At 48.9% G+C, this 19,713-nt stretch overlaps 5 protein-coding genes across 5 annotated transcripts; 4 read left to right on the top strand and 1 right to left on the bottom strand.

The window, feature by feature from the left end:
- Window positions 1-3,481: 3,481 nt before the first annotated feature.
- Window positions 3,482-4,015, top strand: BDV17DRAFT_291716 (uncharacterized protein; the record flags this gene model as incomplete). Its single annotated transcript, XM_073762188.1, has 2 exons — window positions 3,482-3,672; window positions 3,730-4,015. 2 exons carry the CDS (start codon window positions 3,482-3,484, stop codon window positions 4,013-4,015), a joined length of 477 nt encoding a protein of 158 aa, XP_073615339.1.
- A 918-nt stretch (window positions 4,016-4,933) lies between these two features.
- BDV17DRAFT_291717 (uncharacterized protein) lies at window positions 4,934-5,464 on the top strand (the record flags this gene model as incomplete). The annotated part of the gene is made up of 1 exon (XM_073762189.1): window positions 4,934-5,464. One exon carries the CDS (start codon window positions 4,934-4,936, stop codon window positions 5,462-5,464), a length of 531 nt encoding a protein of 176 aa, XP_073615340.1.
- Window positions 5,465-5,727: 263 nt separating this feature from the next.
- Window positions 5,728-6,054, bottom strand: BDV17DRAFT_291718 (uncharacterized protein; the record flags this gene model as incomplete). Its single annotated transcript, XM_073762190.1, has 1 exon — window positions 5,728-6,054. The coding sequence occupies one exon, from the start codon at window positions 6,052-6,054 to the stop codon at window positions 5,728-5,730; it is 327 nt and encodes a 108-aa protein (XP_073615341.1).
- A 3,101-nt stretch (window positions 6,055-9,155) lies between these two features.
- BDV17DRAFT_264463 (acylglycerol lipase) lies at window positions 9,156-10,515 on the top strand. The gene is made up of 3 exons (XM_073758022.1): window positions 9,156-9,351; window positions 9,432-10,006; window positions 10,065-10,515. Exons 1-3 carry the CDS (start codon window positions 9,277-9,279, stop codon window positions 10,375-10,377), a joined length of 963 nt encoding a protein of 320 aa, XP_073615342.1. The 5' UTR covers window positions 9,156-9,276; the 3' UTR covers window positions 10,378-10,515.
- A 5,168-nt stretch (window positions 10,516-15,683) lies between these two features.
- On the top strand, window positions 15,684-17,723 carry BDV17DRAFT_291720 (glycoside hydrolase family 32 protein; the record flags this gene model as incomplete). Its single annotated transcript, XM_073762191.1, has 2 exons — window positions 15,684-17,551; window positions 17,603-17,723. The coding sequence occupies 2 exons, from the start codon at window positions 15,684-15,686 to the stop codon at window positions 17,721-17,723; spliced, it is 1,989 nt and encodes a 662-aa protein (XP_073615343.1).
- Between the last annotated feature and the right edge of the window lie 1,990 nt (window positions 17,724-19,713).

The raw sequence follows: 19,713 nt of genomic DNA on the forward strand, positions 1-19,713 counted from the left end.
AAGCCAGGGGTTTTGTATAGCCTCTTTGTCGGGCAACTCGGGTACAGCCCGGAGGATTCCACAGTCCAGACGCCCGGCCTGGGTCCACAATAGGCAGCCCCTCGATCACCAACTGCACAGCGGTCGCCCTGACGCATCCCAACGTCTCAGTACCCTACCGAGCCTTTCCGCTGCCAGTTGCTCCTGCGCCGTCGACAACCGGCAGAAGATCAACCGAGTCAAGAATGGACTTCCGGAGAGCGAAACGGTATCAAGCGCGACAGAGCACCAGCCCTCTACGCCGTATCCTGACATGCTTGCTTCTGGAGTAAGCAGTTCGTATTTTCCATCGTCGACGTCTGTCCTGACCGCATCGTCTAGACAGAACGTGTTTGGGGCTGAGCCAATGGATAACTGGTATAAAGCGCTGGGCTTCTTGGCCGAAACCGACTCGATACCTGCCTGTCTGGTGGGTCTCGCTGAGGAATAGATGTGTCCTATGTGCTGAGAGTTTTGAGGAACATTCCTGTAGTTTCGACCTGAAGAGGAATGTCATTTATGTTTCCCGATTACATAGCCCCCAAGTTTTGTCACCGCAGGATTTCCAAGCAGACCTGACAGTGCATTCAACGTGACTGATCCTCGACCAAACCCCAACCTATCAATAAAAAACTCCAACCAAAAACGACAACTAGGCCGGAAGTTCCGCAAGAAACCCACGCCTAACATTCCACCTAAGTCACGCTGCAAGGACGGCAACATCGTTCTCGTACTCCGGCAGGGCCCGGCTGGCGCGGATATCATCCAGGAGAATCATTGCACGTCTCGCCCAGCACATGTGCGCGACGCGGAAGAACAGGGCCGCCGAATTACACCGAGCTCTTGGGGTGGCTAATTAATCCCTGTTTTTAGTCCATATTAGTATGAACTATGCATTGCAGTGGTTTCAGCTTTAATATCATTGGTGACATTTGTAGAAAGTCAACTTGCTATATACTTGCTATTTGTTTACAGAGACTGTCTGTCTAGCAACCAAGCAACTTCGACAGGGAAGACTGCAATGAGTCTGCATATCGTATACTGGGAGGGTATTGATGAGAACTATTGATCTCGGAGTCATGCGTAGAAGGAGAGGCAGCGCCTGGTTTGGTGGGCTTGGTACATAAATCATGATATGAAATGGCTAGCCTTCATTTGATATCACGGGTGACAGTACCATATTTTCAGCAGAATGCTTTGTAATAGACCATGCATAATAAGTACAGTCTACCGACAGAGCCTGGAGCAAGACAAGGCAAACCGAACCAAGCCAAGCTAAGCCCAATCACCCAAGACCCGGCCTCGTCGCGCCCAGATCTCCATCATAACTGAAAGAATATTACTCCAAGACATTCCCAGCCTCAGCCTCAGCCTCAGCCAGATCCGCGCTCGGCGCGGTACACGATCCCTCAACACAACTCCCGCACCCAGAAAGGGTGCACAAAAATGGGCTGCTTGCGCAGGGTATATTGGGGCACTGGTGGTTCGTATTAATCTCAGCAACAGTATCTGTTGAGAAGATCCACCTACCTGGCTCTGACGCTTTTGGAGATTGAAAGCCGGAGTGAAGCCAGCGAGTGCGCTGTCGGGGCCAGGGATGGTGGGCGCAGCCAGGCTCAAGCCTGATGCAAGGAATGTAATGATGACAGTGGGTTTCATTGTGTTGAATATCATATATGATACTGGAGATATCCGTGATCAGATAAGAAGACAGCTATAGATGGAATCAGTAGGGTAGCCTGGAATGGAGTCAGTTCAGGTCAAGAATAGCCGGGGCGAGGGACGGGCTATCAAATACAAAAGAGTTGAGAAGTACACGCAGTCTAGGCCATGTGACACAGGATCCGGTCTTTTTAGACAATGCGGCTAGATGGTGTATTTTTGACTGGTTGCTAGGGTTTGCGAGACAAATCTTAATGCGCCGGAGGGTGGTGCTTGGTTGGTCACGCATTATAGAACGGGTATGCACGCCTCCTCTCATGCGAAGACGTCAAGTCATTTATACTAACTATACCAGCCTTGCTGGCAGGGCTGTCCTGCAGAAATCCTGTCCTGTATGCTGGGTTCACCAATCCAACCGGCATCCATTACGCATTATTGTACAAAAACAAATACAAATGCCTCTGCCTTGAAAGCATCTTCATTGCCAGTCTCATTCATCGGAAAGCGGAGCCGTACAGAGACTCGTTGTCCTATTACAAGGCCCGCAACCGTACCCCTCGCACCTAACCGGGGGGAACGGGGCCGCGCAGAACTGGAAGGTACACTAGTTACCCGTGTGAGTAGGGTAAAAAAGGTGAGACTGGGACCTGGAGGCCAGATCGTTGGGGGATGACAGGTGCACGTAAGATTTCTTTGTTAGGGCTGCCTTAGACTTACCATATTCTGGCGCTTCTTAACGGTAACGGATGAGTTGGCGGGAGTTGTGGGGAGAGTGAGGGTGGTTGCCAAAGGAAGGAAAGTAATGAAGATGCAGTTGCAGAAGAAGAGAGATATGAAGGAGATGTTTGCGGCGAATCTCATTGTATGTAGATAATATTTGCTGTGAAGTAGGTGGTTGGATGAGCCAGCGAAGGGGTTTAAACGCAAGAATGAGGGAAAAGAGGACTTGACCACAGGTATGGTATGTATAGAGTGCGGCGAGAAGTTACAGGCTTAACCTATCTAACCCCAGATAAAGGGGCCGATCGGGGCTTTTTGGGGTTGGGGAAATGTCGCGGGGTGCATGTGCTGGCTTGGAGACGGAGAATTAGGGCTTGACCAGCTATGGAGTAGCTATCCATCTACGAACACTGGTCGCGGTCCTGATATTACTCTGTCTACCAATTTCTCTAGAGGCCCTGACTTTAGCACCAGCCGGTTTTGCGTGAGAACTGACCGGCTCTCCCGGCCGGATCAGCCTAAGTCAGTCGCACTAGGTAGTATCGACACCCGTGGATGCAGCCTCAGCCTCATCCAGCCAGGTCAACCTCTAGATCACGCAGCCTAACAATCGGGTTTTTCAAGACACACCGCATTTCAACGCCTACGGAGATCACCGACTGACACCTCGTTAAAGTATCAGGGCATCTCTATAACCATTGAGTAAGGAAACATTCTAGGGCTCAAGAGATGCCAGCGCGGGGAAGGGGCTTGGCCTTTGAAAGGAACTCGATAATTGAAGTTCCAATTTTTAAGTACCCTTTTATGCCTCGCCGTTGTTATTATGACACAGATTGGGTCTGCTAGAAGGTTGATTGGGCAAGACCTTGCGAGGACAAATTAGCTTGCGAGACTGATGCGCAAGGTCCGTGGGGCTGAGATATGTAGATCATTTGGGGTCTAAGGCCCTCCAACAAGCTCAGACGGAGGAGCCGCTGCTTCTTAAATACGAAATAGCGTTACTTGGATGAACCGTAGAAACAATTAGCATTCGTCCTGTTTCCTACCACTCCATACAATCAAGCATCACCCTTCAACAAGAATGTACTCCCGCGCTCTCCTATCGCTCACAATCCTCCCACTAGCCTCCGCAATCTGCCCAGGCTACAACTTCGCCTTCTTCAACACCAATGACGGCTGGGCCTACACCTCAAACACAGCCTGCAGCGTCGTCAACTCAGGCAACTGTGCAAACATCTGTACGTGCGGTGGATGGGGTTGCTCACCAGCTGGGTCCGTCAACGCCGTGAAGGTCAACAGTCTCTGATACAACTGTCGCGACGATGCCAGCAAGGGTAACTGTGGACCTGAGAATGGCTTTTCACCTCCTCCTCAGATCGCCAACCGTGCGCCGGAGAGCTGCTGTCGGAATGATGGCAATAAGAATCTCCAGGAAGGACTTATAGGCAAGCGACAGGCGGAGGCCATTAGTGAGACTAATGCGCTGCTTGACCGCCATTTGGAGGAGTTTGAGCAGGCTAATGGGCAGGATCTGGATATTCTGCGGGAGCGGCAGCAGGTGGAGGTTGAAGAGGCTATGAAGCGGGAGGCAGAAGCCGCAGCTTTGGATAACTAGAGGACCGGTCGCGGTGTCCAAGTCGGGCCTGCGAAGACCGCACTACTAGACAGTAGGCATGGTCATGAATAGATCTTTGTCGGGCAATATCTTGATAATCAGTCTCTTTGGCAGGGGCAGATAGCTAGGCTTTGTGACCTGTACTTAGCGAACCCCCCAAGCTTCGACATAGAGATACAGACTGAAGAGTTCTGATTACTCAGTTACTGTTTCGACAAGTGCAGGGTGTATCGTTTAGTGCATTACGTAGCGTAGTTCTGTAGGCGTCCCATAAATAGATCTTCTGTCCCGAAGTTTAGCCGCCGCAGCAATAATGGGTATGATTGTCTGCACCTCTTCTCATGTTTCCTCTTACACCTATATCGAACATCGACCAACTCCGTAGTTGAAGCCTGACGGACTGCAGCTGCCCTGAAAACTCAGCCCGACTTAGAACCCTGGCCGATCTCTCTGACACGGGAGGCCTGATCGTCGATCCCCAGACCTTGCGAGGGTGGAGCCTCCGTCTTAATGGCTGTGTATAGAAACGGACCTCGAAGGCGTCCGGCTTCGGCGGGCCAAGACGTCAATCGTCTCAGTGTGGCTTCAGTTTATAACTTTTTATGGTGGCTTGCGAGGGGGGCTCAAATAAGCCCCCACTCTGCCAGCGAATGCCCGGTATAGCTGACCCTCGCGTCGACCTCCTTCAGCCAAGCCCACGGGCACCAGTAAACACAAAACAGGTCTACAACGCTACATTCGCAAGGAAAACAGGCTGTCTATAACTGACAATGGCAGTGCATCTTGGCCGCGTAGCAGTCGACTATAAAGCCACCCAACTCAAGTCCTGGAAAAACATCAATCACGCAATCTCAAGTCTCCAACTACCATCTACAGAGCAAACATCTCATCCAGAAAACTACAAGCCGGTTCATCAAAATGCATTACAAAACCGCCCTCTCCCTCCTCTCCCTCCTCCCCCTCACAACAGCAATCTGCCCAGGATACAACTACGCCTTCTTCAACGACGACGACAACGCCATGTTCTACACCACCACAACCGACTGCGTCGTGGTGGAAGGCAAGCCCTGCGCAAACCCCTGCATGTGCGAAGCATGGGGCTGCGGCCCCGCGGGCTCCGTCAACGCCGCCAAAGTCAACGGGCTCTGGTACAACTGCCGACATGACCCGAACAAGGGCCGATGCGGTCCCAATGAGATGTCCCAGGTTGCGAATAATGCGCCGGAGAGCTGCTGCCGGAATGATGGGCAGAAGAACCTTGCTGAGGGTTTGATTACCAAGCGCCATGCGGGCGCGATTGAGGAGACGAATGCGATTCTTGATCGCCATATTGAGGAGTATGAGTTTGCGGAGAGAAGTGGGTTGGATTTGGATGTTTTGCGGCGGAGGCAGCTGGTTGAGGTGGAGGAGGCTGTGGAGAGGGAGGCAGCTGTTGCGAATTTAATCTAAGAAGAGGAGCTTCTCTCGATTGTAGTTTAGGAATGGCCTACAGTCCGTCTGCTTAGCTGGATAGGCCTGGTTTCGCGGGAAAGCATAGAACCATATCTGCCTGGAGAAATGGTTACATAACAGCTCCATCCAGGTATTACCGCGCGGATCAGAACAATAGAACAGAATCCTTGCTCAAGCTCCTGAAAAGAACCCATAAACCATCCCAACGGTATTCAAAAGCATGGCCCTCAAGTTCCACAAAACGTTTTAATTCTCGTGCTTCAATCCTCAGCCGCCGAGTTGCTCACCACAGACTCAACCTCTTTCACCCGACCCCCAATGAGGAGAGAAACCCTATCGAGTAGGTTACTTTCTTCCGGTTGCAAGAAGTCTCCAATGCTTCGAGCGTCCCTTTCATGCTCCTCGTCGTAAGTGTCACGTTCGCAGAAATATTCGACCATGCGAGTGTGCCAGCATCCCTCCAGGAACTCCCATATAGAGACACCGAGCTCATTGTACATTGGATCGAATTCGAGAATGAGTTGCTCAAGAACTTCGATACCTGGTTTGTTTTCTTCCATTATTTCTGCTAGCTCCCTTCGTGCCATCTTGCCCACTTGCAACACTTCCTCTATTTCGATGCAACATGTATGTTTGAGACCTAGTGCATCGAATGTGAGAGATCTGAAAAGACCTTGGTGGGTATTTGGGCCGAATCGTGTCCATTCGGTCAAAGAATTGAGCGTGCGCCGTAACCAAGAGGAGCCGTCAGAAGCTAAATCTGGGTACCTGCAACGTAGTGCCTGTCGCAAGGCCACAGAGAGAATGGTACATTCATTCAGGCTGCAAGCGCAAGTGCAGTTGTCTCTTATGGAGGACACAGGAAATATGTCGTCTCGGTAGTATTGCATTTTGTTTCCCCCAGCACTGGAAGTAATCCTGAATGCTAATGTATGGCGGGTGGAAAAGCAGGCCACGGAGAACACAATAAGCGACCGTAGCACTGATTAGATGAGCGATTATGGTAGAAGATTGCGGAAGCATACGATGGATGTCCGCTCCTTTTAAAACAAACCACGAGATTCGCTCCACGCTGTTATCAAACCCGTAGAAGTAATCTCTGTGATCATCAGCGGGGTTAGACCCCTTGAACTTGGCGTGCCGAAATCTTTAAAGCCCAGTTTGTACAATCCGCTCAACGCTATAGGGGAAAGCCCAGTTTGATGATAGACAAGAGGCGCGTCCACAAGTGGTGGGTCAATAGCTTTGCCGCGAGCAGCAAGTTCTCTCCAATATGAATCGGCCAGGGGTAGAAGCACGTGATGCACTTGCCCTAATTCATGAGTACAGGGCCTCAGATGCGAATCACCAACGCCTTCTGAATATGTTTTCCGGCACTAGTACTCCTCGAGAACAATAATGTAAAGCCTGATGTGTGTAAAGTTAGTATGGGCACAGCGCAGACTAAAATCTCATGAAATATGCAGAACGTCTGCGGCCGATTCAGGTTCGTTGCTCTTAAATAAAAGCCATACGTTTTAGTGCTGGTAGGGGCGCCTGCGTCTCTTGGGTCGAAAGTGACTTTAGACCCTGGTTCCAGACGAGGTAGGCACATCAGAGGCCTTAGTTGAATAAACCATTTATATTGCAATATCGTGTCAAAGGCCCATGTTTTTACGGACCTGGAGGAACAAAACTTGAACCTTACAGATGATTGGTTATGAAGAGAGTCTTTCTGATTTCCAAACCCCAGAGCGTATTCAGTCTCGGAACACCAATCCGCTGATGACGAGTCAGCCGAAAACTTTAATTGGAGCGGAATATCCCGCCACCTTCCATCTTGAACCTGCTATCTGCAAACGTCGAGTACAAATCTCTGATTCGCAATGCGTCAGCATGGGAGACAGTTATCGTCGGGCTCTATCACAAAACTAGCTTCTCGATTCTCGGCTTCTGGTACCGTCGCGCAACTACTCAAGAGCGACGAAAGATGATCCGGAAATTCATCCAACGCCAGGTATCTTCAGATCCAGAGCCAGCCATCCCGGATCTAGGAGACTTTCCTCTATGGACGGCTGCTCCTGGAAGAAAATGCTCGAGGTTTCCGACATCATGCGCATGTTTGGCGTTAAATACGCGTTGACATCTTGGAGAAGTATTAAAACCAATACATTGAGACCCAACCGAGTATCTTCGCTTGCCGGGAACATTGGTATTTCGTCCTCTATCCCTTGCGCGACGCGACCTAACTATTGTTTGTTTATAGGGTATAAACTACAAGAGCTTGACCGAATTCAGGTCGAGCGCACTGCAGATATTCCCACCTGCCGAGAACGTCGCAAGATCAAGCGAGAATACATCGATGCAAAGATACGTGCGATCATAGAACCGAGTATTGAAAACGCAGTACGATTGCCAGGGACACCTGGGCTCTTACTGACTGCGTCTCCGACGTGGCTACAAAAAGCAATACCAAGTCACCGTAAGCGGTGCCGCTGCCGTATGGCATGGAGAGCTAAGATATTGATTGCTCGGACAACTTATACACGGGGGTTTGAGGATAGCTGTGGTCAAATACGCGAGTACTTCGCCATTACGCTCGAAGATAGTGGTGCAAGTTATGCTTCCTGAAGTTCTCATATGTGTGAATGTCTCAATATCATTGCATTTCGGCTATAGGGCCTCATTGATCAATGCCTCTCCAACTGGACATACAGGTATTATCCACCAAAACCGCAAGGACCGTGGCGAACGCAACGTTGCTGTGTATGGTCTTCTTACAGATGGCTATACCTTTCGCTTCTTCAAAATCGACTCCGAATCCAAGGTAAACCCCGTATTCAGGTGACCGGGTTTAGCACTTTTTTTTTTATGCGTCTAACCTTCTCAGCTCTACCCCTCCTCTGAGTACGATGAATTGGACTAATATCGTTGGTTCGATAAGAAGTATTTTCGATGAGAATTACGGCGGGTTGTCGATTGCTGGGCAGCGTGTCGAGTGGGGAAAAAAAATAAACAGAGAGAGATAAGGGGACCCATCATCAGCGACACAGAGAAGGTCGCCACATTAGCTGAGTGTTGTGGTGAAGGGGCATTTTTCGGTATGACATATTTATATTAAAGGTGCATGAGCAACGAGGTCTCGTAGCAGAGAATATGCGCCACTTATGTTGCTCGATAGAGCACCTGGGAGCGTGCGATTCCGGGCAGCAGCTCTTCCCAACAAATTAAATGGCCTGGAAATGGTTGATTTGCTGTTGTCAAAGGCCCCAAATCCTTAACTTCAGCAATCGATGATCGAACCGGCAGCTGGAAATAGTGCTTCTGGTAGGCAGATAGTACAGAAACTTCAACCTGATAACATGCCTTTGCGATCTTACCCAGCCTGTTGTCGAAACTATATTCACAGGGGCGGCGAACAATGCAGACAGGGGCTTTGTGATGAGCACAAGCTCCATAGCACAAGCTCCATAGTCTGGCGTTAGGGCTACCATCCGTATGTCCCAATCTAGACTAGCTCATACCGATCCAGCACCCCAAGGACCCACAACCCGTCCAGAGGAGTCGAGGACCTATGGATCAGCCGAGGCTCTTTTCGGCCCAATGGCATCACCAGTTCGTATCGAGTGGGCCCTCAGCTCAGCTTGCGCGCTGACATCTTCGACCTCGGTCCCCACTGCTGCTGACAGTCAACTGATCTTACAAGTACGCCTGATCCCCATCCCTTTGTCGCCGACGACTGGAAAGCGCCCCCCCCGCGACATATCCGAAGCTGCGCGCTCCGTACCTAATCGTCTCTCGTACCCTTGTCAACTGCTGTCACTGCAAGCATGGCAAAGAGCACTAGCACCAGCGGGAGCTTCAAGCTCAGCGACGGACTGGAGGTATACTCCAGAGTCTGGGAGGTGGGTATACAACATCTACCCGCCCGTATCTCTGGCAGACCGCATAAAGCTAACCTTTTTTTTTTTTCCCTAATATTTAGCCCTCTGAACCCCCAAAAGCGCACATCGCCTTCCTCCACGGCTTCAGCGACCGAATCGACCACTACGACCCCTTCTTCACCCTCCTCACCTCAACCTACCCTATAAAAGTCCACTCCTGGGACCGCCGCGGCTGGGGCAAGTCCGTACACTCCAAGTCCCAAATCGGTGACATCGGACCAACGTCTCAAGTCCTCCGCGAGATCAACGAGGGGCTTATCCACATCGCGTCAACGATACCCGACATCAAACAGACACCGTTGTTTGTGCTGGGCCATAGTATGGGCGGGCAGGAGTCAGCGTGCTATCTCCTCTCCACGGACCCCGCATATAGGAAGGATGGACCGCCCATTGCGGGGTGGATCCTCGACGCGCCGTATATTGGTCTTGATCCCGCGAGCCAGCCGAGTTGGATTATTGTCAATGCGTTGAAGTTTGTGGCGAAGTTTATTCCGAAAATGAAACATACCCAGGAGCTGGATGTCAAGTTTGTCTGTAGGGATGTTGCGGTGCAGGAAATGTATAAGAATGATCCGCTCTGCCATAATACAGGGACTCTGGAGGGGCTGCAAGACCTGTGAGTGGTATACAACCAAAACTGCAGTCGCAAAGCAAAGCTAACTATAACATCACAGCCTCCAGCGCGAACACGACCTAACGACGCTCTCGCAGTCGTCGGAACCCGTGCCTCTCGGACTAACGTCGAAACTCCCCGTTCCTGTCTTCTGGGCGCACGGGTCAAAGGACATGATCACCTCGTACTCGATTTCCAAGAACCTATTTGAGAGACTCGAATCGTACGATGAGACCGACCCCGACGCAAAGACGTGGAAGTCCTTTGAGGGCGGGTACCACCAGATACATGCGGAGCCTGAAGGAATGAAGGAGGAGTTTATGCGGGATGTTGGGGAGTGGGTTTTGAAGTTGACGGGGAAAGTCGTTGGTTAGGGGATTTGGAACCGAGATGATTGGATAGGATAATGGGTTTATAGTAATGGGGGTTTTGTGGGAATTTTGGATATTGGGTATCAAATGTTTTAGTGAGACGTCGGCTATGATTATGAGAATGATAAAAGTTTGATTTAACATTGTTTCTATCACATCGTAGCCGTTATTGAATCACACCTCGCGAATCAGCTTGGGGTAAATAAGGATTGGGTATTAATAGCAGAGATAGTTCAAAGATATCGACATACGGTTTGGTTCCTACAGGTCCTTGAGAGCTTTGAGAAGATGCAGTAAGTAGGTTTCAGATAGCTATTTGCTTTCTTGCACTGACCTAGAAAACCTGCTGCTCTACAGATTTTGACGATAAGTCCACGTTGAACTCTGAATGGTAGTGGTAATCTCCACTTGCGTCGATGGGCAAATCTAGGGCTCGTTTCCGCCAGATCGGCTAAAGCCAGGTTGACTGGGGCCAATGGACGCTGCAAGGAACAAGATATTCGAGGACCATATAAAAAAAATATAGAACGAACGATAACGCAACCTGCGAGAGCTAATCTCGTTGTTACCCACCCTTCCCCCCAGCTGGAGCCAGTGCTCAAGCTCCCCGGCGCAAGTAGGTCGACAGCCCGGTCATGGGTTCCTGACCGGACCCAGCGCGCGCCTTCTGGTATCCCCACTCCAAAGGGCTCCGTTCCGGGTGTTTTTGTGCCATTCTTTCCACTTTTCTTGCTATCGACACCCTAGATCCGTCGAGGAGAGCTTGGGGATATCTCAACTCCTGTTCACCTTCGAAGAGCTATCCTCAGGGACCCTCCATAGACGAATGGACAAAACTCCGGCACTTGACAAAACGACGACAGCAATTTCACATTGTCAGACATCGAGCGTCCGAGGTTTTGATTTCAAGGTCCAGAGAATGGCTTGGCGCGGGATCTGTATGGATATCACAATGGGGGTTGATCTCGGTCAGCAGTCACGGAAGATATATGGCGTTGGATTGATGTGGCAAATGGACCTTGAACCCTCCGTTTCGGCTATTAAATGTGAGGCCCACCTAATGGAGGTCATTTGAGACTATCCATACCCAGCCCTATCAAGGAAAACACACGTATCTGAGCAGTATGAAAGCACCCAGGAAACTTGCTGGTCGTCAACTATCTACGGACGAGGTCGGCCATGACAGGGGCAGGGCTCAATATCAACCTCCCTTTGAAGTCATAACCACGGAGCTGAGCGGGAGATGAAGGGACACACTTTGAGCACTAATTGCTTGCTTATCGAGGAACGGCACGGCTACTCTACTCATTGAAGAGGCATCTGTCGTGATATCTGCTCCCAAGCCCTTAATTTCTCCGTACTCACTAGCCGTTCGATACGAAAGAACGGCTTGTATTCTTAATTGAATAAAGACTATTTATCTCCCTTCATGAATATCCCGTCGTCGCCTACATTATGTGCCCCCTTGATCATTACTACCCGACTTGAACTTCCCGATCATATATAACTATCATACCCCTTGTGGCAGAGTACATAGAAGCCCGGAGCGGCCCCCAACGTACACTATACTACTAGCTTGCTCGAATATATATCCAAGGGATCCAGCCCTAACCGAGCAGTCCAGACTCCCTGCCTCCTAGGCACTGCTTTATTTTATTACGTGATCCAGCGACAAACATTCTATCCAGTCCTATCCAGTCCTATCCAGTGCACGACAATCTCATATCAAAACAATCCATATTTCTGATATAAATGTCAAGGTTTGATCGCAGCACTGCCACGTTCTCAAACATATTTAGCTACATAAGTCTTTGTTTGGTATGAACAAGTACATACGACCACAGGGTGTGGAGAACAGGGCTTCCCGTCCGCTCAGCCGTACTTAAGCCACACGCCGGCTGGTTAGTAGTATGGTGGGTGACCACATGCGAATCCCAGCTGTTGTATGTCTTTTTTGTCTTTTTTTAATTTTATACTTTTACTACTTTTCCACAGAGAACAGGGCTTCCTGTCCGCTCGGCCGTACTTGAGCTATTATTATTAACGTGGTTAGAAGTTGAACGAGCCCTGAGGACGCCGCTACTTTCAGAGGTAGTAGACACTAAGACTTGGGTAAGTACAGGTAAGATAGGTTATAACATACTGAGAATATTACCTCCTTGGGTAGGAGCGGGTAAAAAGGGTAAGAAGTGAAGTTTACAAAATTTAAGCTACTATTGTGATTTCCCCCAACCTTAAAATAAGTAGCAAGGTCTTTTCCAACATTTGTCCGATATTTTTAACTGTACTTTTATATTTCTCCTATTCCTATCACTTATGTGACCAGATGGCCCTAACAAAAGAGAAATTGAAATATAAGAAGCTTGGACTGCTTCAGAAGATAGCAGAATTACGACTAACAGAACCTAAAATCAAAGATAATATTATTCGCTACAAGAAAACGTCCCCGGTCACTAACAAGAGGTACAAGCGTGCTGTTTGTAACTGGAGAATGTGAGAAGAGTCTGGTCCACCCTAAAGTTGAGAATAGAGGATATTGATTACCATGATACAACAGATAGATGCTATTTATAGGAGCCTGAGGAACAGTCAATACGGCAGATATCCCTCATCCTGTAATAGACGGAGGATGGGGCAGGAGGAATCATCAATAAGACAGAAGGATAGTATTGGGTATTGCCAGACATGAACTTCATAGCTCGTAGATATAGAATCTGAAGCTTGGAGCTTCATCTTTTTTACCCCTCGTATACTAAGTTTTGCATGGTTTTGGGCAATCATACTCAAACGCACCATCAGCCAAAGTCTTCCAGCAGCTTCCGGCAGTTCCCGGCTGCATACGCCTAAGGTCTGTTACATCTAGTTATGGGGACTTCAACTTTGATAATCTTTGGGATCGATTAATTATTAGTGCTGGGAGGTGCTGTCAGCTGGGTATATGTTAGATTGCTGTCAACCTTATATAGTTCTCCCGATGTATAATAGTATATTAATTGCCCGTGACAAGCTTTCCAGCGGAGAGATTATAGTCATAAATCATGTCATGCATGGGCGGCTTAGGGCACGTAAAACTTGTCCACTCACTATTTCTCCAATGATTCTTTGGAAATAGTGACAAGAAACCATAATATGCTAACACTGCTGACAGGTGCTATTGTTTTCAGTCCTGGGTATGCACTATATCTTTAATAGCCAGCAGCTTGTTGTTCATGCCACTCTGCTGTATGATGGATACTTACAGCCCTTCCATCCAACAGTAAAGCTGACTCCGAAGCGGGACAAAGCCATGGTAGAAATAAGCCAGGAGCGAATCAATGGAGGAGCCAATGCGGCATGCGTTAACTTGCAATGAACACTTGGGCAAGGCTGGCATATTATATGCACCTTGAAGACTAGACCCCTCTGCATCACGAGCCTCAAAGGAGCTGGCGAGCCGACATCTTCAGCTCAGACTGGACATGCAATGGTGGACGCTCATTTAAACAAAAGCCAAGCCCGGCAAAGTCCGGCCTGTCAAGGTTGTGGGAGGATCAAGAGAGACAGTCCATCATCTGATATTTAAATGTCGAATATGGTGAAGCCAACGAGCAAAGATGTATAGAGTGCTGGATTATGCGGAAGTCGCCAAGCCCCCATGTCACTGGAGCTACTGTGACAGGATAGATGTGAAGAGGTCAGTGACAATCAGATGGGAGAGTCCTTGGGAAACCCAAAGCTACAGAAGCTATCCTACAATTCTTAGCATCTACAGAGGTGGCCTAATATCCAGAGCACGCCTGGAGGGCGTTGGAGCAGGCTAAAAGAGATGATAATGGGGACTAGAGGTCCTGGATGAGGCATATCAGATTGGAGAAGGAGAAAGTGTAGCCTGGACCTATGGCCTAGGCAGCATCTTATAATGAACAGGACACGAGGAGAGCTTCAAATGCTCAAAAGCCCTGCGCAAGAAAGCGATTTGTTGCGAGGACAAGGGGAAAAAAAAGATTGTCTATAGTTGCGGGAACAGAACCCGGGAACAGAAACCAGGAACTGCTAGAAGACGGAAAAACAGCCAGCTGGCTATTCCTGTCATACAAAATGTGGTCTATCATAGCCGTAAGGCTCGGTATGAACAATAAACTTGAAATAAAAATAATAATAACGATAACACAATCTACTCTTGATAAAGTTTTCGGCATACTGACGAGTGACAACCACCCACACAAAATAAGTTAAGCATATCTACTAACATTGCGTAAGGGCTGGGGAGATAGAGTAACAATTTTAAGTAGTAATACTGGTTTTTCCTCTCAGTATAATACAGTGCTTCCAGAAATCAGTGTCATCCCCTATACTCTTTGATTGTTTCTAGAACCCTGATACCGTTATCTACTATACTACTTCCAGGGTAGGGCTCACATTGACCTTGTATGATATTACTAGGATTTGTTTCTTAGGCGAAGCAAGGTTTACGCGTTATCAGCCTGGTGCTTCTGGAACAGTCGGGAATGGAACGGCCTTTCTATGCCCTAATATTTAGGCCTAAGCGTACGTACTTACCAGGGAGGAATGGTGTCTACGTAACTACTATGATAAAACGTTAATCTTACTGAATGCATGATCTCCTGCACAGCCCGTCTGCAGTATTAAGGAGCCGGGATAATCCAGGAGCGCTACCTCAGAATCGATCTTCCTAAACACATGTGTTAATGAACTTGCTGCAATTGACAGGTTGGTATATCTATGACCCTGCACTCCAGCTCAGTGAGCTCTAACTAAACCACTATCGTGCCCCTGCCCAGCATTATTTAGCTACAGGCTTGGATGGGGGCAGACTTCCTCCGCAGTATTTACCGTCGGCAAATATCCCTCTGTTCATTCTTCTCCTCTCACCCTCCGGTCCCTCACTCGCACGATCTCCATGTTAACTGCACAATGTAGTAGGATATGGCCCTGCGTCGTGCATAAAACATTACTTTTGCTTTGATGCCAGAGTCTCACGAATATATTACCATTGCAGGAGAATCCCAGAGAGATTTCCGTAGATTGAGAGGAGCTTTGGGTATACCCGTTTCCTCGCGGCATGTTTTGGCATCTCGGCCTGTTTTGACCTCTCGGCCTGTTTTGGCACCTCGGCGTGTTTGACAACTCTGTATTCTTCTGTATTCAACAATGGAATGTCTATTAATGTAATGTTATGTATATATGATTCCTCCAGGTGTACAGTGTGAAAAGGAGGTATACTCTGTTGGAAAGAATCTGTACTTACCAAGTTCCGATAATCATATTGCCCTGTTTCTTCTACCCCCTTGTCCTGCTCCACCACTGCCATGAAGCGTTCATCCGCAGCACGGGTTCTGGCTGTGAGCCTTGGAGCTGCTGCTGCTCAAGACTACAACGCTCCACCGCCAGATCTTTCAACACTCCCCGCTCTTTCTCTCTTCGAGACCTGGAGACCTAGTATACACGTTCTCCCACCAGCCGGCCAGATAGGGGACCCTTGCGCGCATTACGTTGATCCGGAGACTGGGCTTTTCCATGTTGGCTATCTCCACAACGGCACCGGCATTGCCAGTGTCAAAACTTATGACCTTGTTCACTATTATGATGTGAATGAAAATGGGGGCTACGTTATTGTTGCTGGTGGACCTAACGATCCCCTTGCTGTCTTTGATGGCTCTGTCATTCCTAAGGGTGTTGATGGCGAACCAACCCTCTTTTACACCTCGGTCTCATCACTTCCAATCCACTGGACCCTCCCATATGTCTATGGAAGCGAGTCGCAATCTCTGGCGGTCACTTATAATGGTGGGAAGAACTTTACCAAGCTGGAAATTCCTCCTGTCATTCCTGGACCTCCACGAGCGGATGTAACTGCCTTCCGTGACCCATTTGTCTTCAAAAATGGTGATCTAGACGAAGCTTTTGACAGCAGCGAGGGCACGTGGTATACTGTGATTTCAGGCGGCGTCCGTGATGTTGGCCCGTGCATCTTTCTCTACCGCAGCGTGAGCCCTGATTTTGAGGAGTGGTATTATCTGGGGGAGTGGTTTAGTGCCCCTGCGAACTCAACCTGGGGCAATGGGGACTGGGCCAAGGTTTTCGGTTACAACTGGGAGACTGGCAACGCGTTCAGCCTTGACCAGAAAGGGTACAATCGCGATGGCAATACCTTTGTGACATTCGGCGTGGAGGGCTCATATGCCCCTATCCAGCCCGGTGTCACCTCAATGCATGCTATGCTGTGGGCATCTGGAAAAGTCTCCGCCCAGGACAGCAATGCAACTTTTACGCCGGACATGGTTGGTGTCCTTGACTGGGGTTTATCCGCATATGCTGCAGCCGGAAAAGTTGTTCCCAGCATGGCTCGAGCTTCCGATAATGATACGCCAGACCGGTTCATCTCGTATGTCTGGTTGACCGGTGATGTGTTTGGAGGCGCCGTGGGCTTTCCTGCCGAGCAGCAAGGATGGCAAAATACATTGCTCCTGCCGCGCGAGCTGCGTCTTCTGAGCATACCTAATGTGGTGAATAATGAGCTTGTCCATGAAATCGCTTCGTGGCGGGTGGCCGCCGACTCTGTTACTGGAGATCCACACAGCTGCGTCAAGCTCGAGACCCTTGGGATCGATATTGCGCGCGAGACCTATGATGCTATGACTGATGCTCCCAGCTTCACTGAGCCGGACCGCACCCTCACGGAAGAAGCTATCATACCGTTCGAGACCTCGCCTGAAACGAAATTTTTCGTCCTTGATGCTCAGCTCTCCTTCCCACAGTCTGCGCGTGACTCTGGCCTGCAAGCTGGTTTCCAAATCCTGGCTTCTGAGCTCGAGTCAACCACTATCTACTACCAATTTTCCAACGAATCCATTATGATTAATCGTTATAACACGAGCGCTGCAGCAGAGACCACCAGTGGCATTGATGAGTCACCAGAGTCCGGACGGTTGCGCCTGTTTGATATTAACCACTGGTGCCGCGGAGAGGGCGACAATGATCATGATAATGAATGTGGTCCTGACCATCAGGGCAAGGATAACAACAAAGTGGATGTTTCTAACCACGAGGACAAAGGGAGTACTTGCGGATATGGCTCTGAGCAACATATTGAGACCCTGGACCTTACTATTGTAGTCGACAACTCGGTCCTCGAGGTGTACGCCAACTCACGCTTTGCGCTGTCTACTTGGGCTCGGTATGCTTCCCACCTCCCTTTCTTTTAACCTGTGAAGCTAATCCACAATAGTTCCTGGTATTCCAACTCGACCGGGATCCGCTTCTTCCATAATGGCGAGAGCGAGGTCTCCTTCAGCAAAATTCGTGTTGCGGACGGCTTGTATGATGCTTACCCTAAGAGAGAACGCTAGACGAGATCTGAGAAGCGATGGAGATAGATACTGTGGCTTTATATTTAGGGGCAGTTAGGGTACTAGATTATTGTTTTTCGTATTGTTAGACGCTGAAAGTGCCTCCGGGCCAATAACTAAAGGGATATGGTAGGGGGTATATCTCGTCGCAGCGCTGCAAAAAAGAGAGCTCAATTGACAAGTCTTAGTCAAAGCATCTTTGGCGACATCAAAGTCAGAGGTAGTGGCCCTATGCAATGCAGTATATCGGCTGAAGGAGCAACCTATACGGCGTTTGAGCTTATTTCTATCTCCACGCGGGTTTGCTTGATCAAATTCACCTGTTTATCCCGCAACACCTGGACGCCTCGAGGCCTCAAAGCGGGCAGTGTCCTAGATAAGCAAAGAAGTTGAGCGACTAGTTCTTGAATGGGGGGTGGATGGCCCCTGGGAATTGATGAGATATTTACAAATGCAAATCAACAGCCAGCTGGGCAGTTTCATGTTGGGGATAAGGTCTGGCTTAATCTTCGAAATATAGCAACGAACAGGCAATCAAAGAAGCTTGATTGGAGGAACGCAAAATCCACGGTTACAGAACATATTGGCTCAACTGCCAGATAGGGCTGAATAGTCCTTCTCAAGGCCTTGAGGTATTCTGAGATCAATACAATCGAAGGATTCAACGAAAACGAAATGCAGACAGTAATAACATTGAATATTGGCTATCAAGCCACTGAGGAAACAAGACACACAAAGAACAGACTAGATATATGGTAAGTAAGCGTCCTTAAAAGCTGACTGTCCTCATGTCCTTCGTATGACCAGTTCTGATACTCAGGCCGATCTGAGCATGTTGGCTATCAGATTAGATTATCACATTGTTCTGCTGGTCATGAGCACCTTGTAGTTCTCGCGAATCCCGCAGGGGTTGGCGTGTGCTAACTAATATCCCGGGAATGTTATGTGCCAACGGCTCATCACAGTAAATCATTGGCTGACAGTTGTCGTTCCCTAACATATGAGAGAGCCGGCCCTCCAAAAACAGATACCGACGCCGTTTCGATCGTTTTCTTGTTCCCCCTGTTGGCCAGCCGCATGGCTTTCATGTCCCTCTCTGTCATCCCATGGGCTTATAACCTCCGCTCTTCATGAGCTACAACAGCACGGATCTTCTTTGTGATACTCCAACAACACTGCTCCTCGGAGCTCCCTAGGAGTGGGGTCACTACTGCTCTTCTACCTATCTGTACTTGTGGAGGTCTCTTTTTCCTTTTTTTTAAGGGTTTTGAGTTGTTTTTCTCCCAATGCCATCAAAATCCTATATACTTGAGGGAGTGGCTAACTGCAAGACTGCGGGATGAGGGCCATGGGATATAAAAGTATTCGTTTGGGAAGGTTATCAGTATACCAACCCTCCTTTTGCCCACGGCAGCTACATAAATGAGTCAAAAAGTCTTTTCTTTTCACAAAAGTCTGTATATAGTTTGTAATTTGTATATAGACCCTGGCACCGAGGCTTACCGCTTGGCGGCCTTTGTCCCAATAGGCAACAGTGGAAAGCAAGTCACCAGCCACGACCGTAGAATATATACACACATTTAACCCAGCTCACAGAGTCAACATTCCTTTATCTATATCAAACGCATTTAGCTTGGAATAAGCACATACGACCACAGGGTGTGGAGAACAGGGCTTCCCGTCCGCTCAGCCGTACTTGAGCCACACGCCGGCTGGTTAGTAGTATGGTGGGTGACCACATGCGAATCCCAGCTGTTGTATGTTTTTTTTTTTTTTTTTTGGCTTTTATTTTATACTTTTACTACTTTTTCACGGGTAGTGGGTTTGTTGCCCATGGATAGTGGGATCCGCCCATGGGTTAAGGTTTAAACGCCCCCCGCCCAAACCAAGGTAAATCAACCATCCACATGTATATCTAAACCGCAAAAGCTTTCTTAACAGAGTGAGGAACGTCTTTCGGGAAGCGACAGTCAAAGTCCCCGTCCCATCT

The sequence above is a fragment of the Aspergillus undulatus genome, assembly GCF_047715775.1.
Source record: "Aspergillus undulatus strain CBS 261.88 unplaced genomic scaffold BDV17scaffold_26, whole genome shotgun sequence".
Classification (NCBI taxonomy): domain Eukaryota; kingdom Fungi; phylum Ascomycota; class Eurotiomycetes; order Eurotiales; family Aspergillaceae; genus Aspergillus; species Aspergillus undulatus.

Bases quoted from the DNA above. Each gene is read 5' to 3' on its own strand.
- BDV17DRAFT_264463 (XM_073758022.1), top strand. From the start codon at position 9,277: ATGGCAAAGAGCACTAGCACCAGCGGGAGCTTCAAGCTCAGCGACGGA. The intron at 9,352-9,431 runs GTGGGTATACAA...CCTAATATTTAG, and splicing joins TATACTCCAGAGTCTGGGAG to CCCTCTGAACCCCCAAAAGC. The intron at 10,007-10,064 runs GTGAGTGGTATA...ATAACATCACAG, and splicing joins CTGGAGGGGCTGCAAGACCT to CCTCCAGCGCGAACACGACC.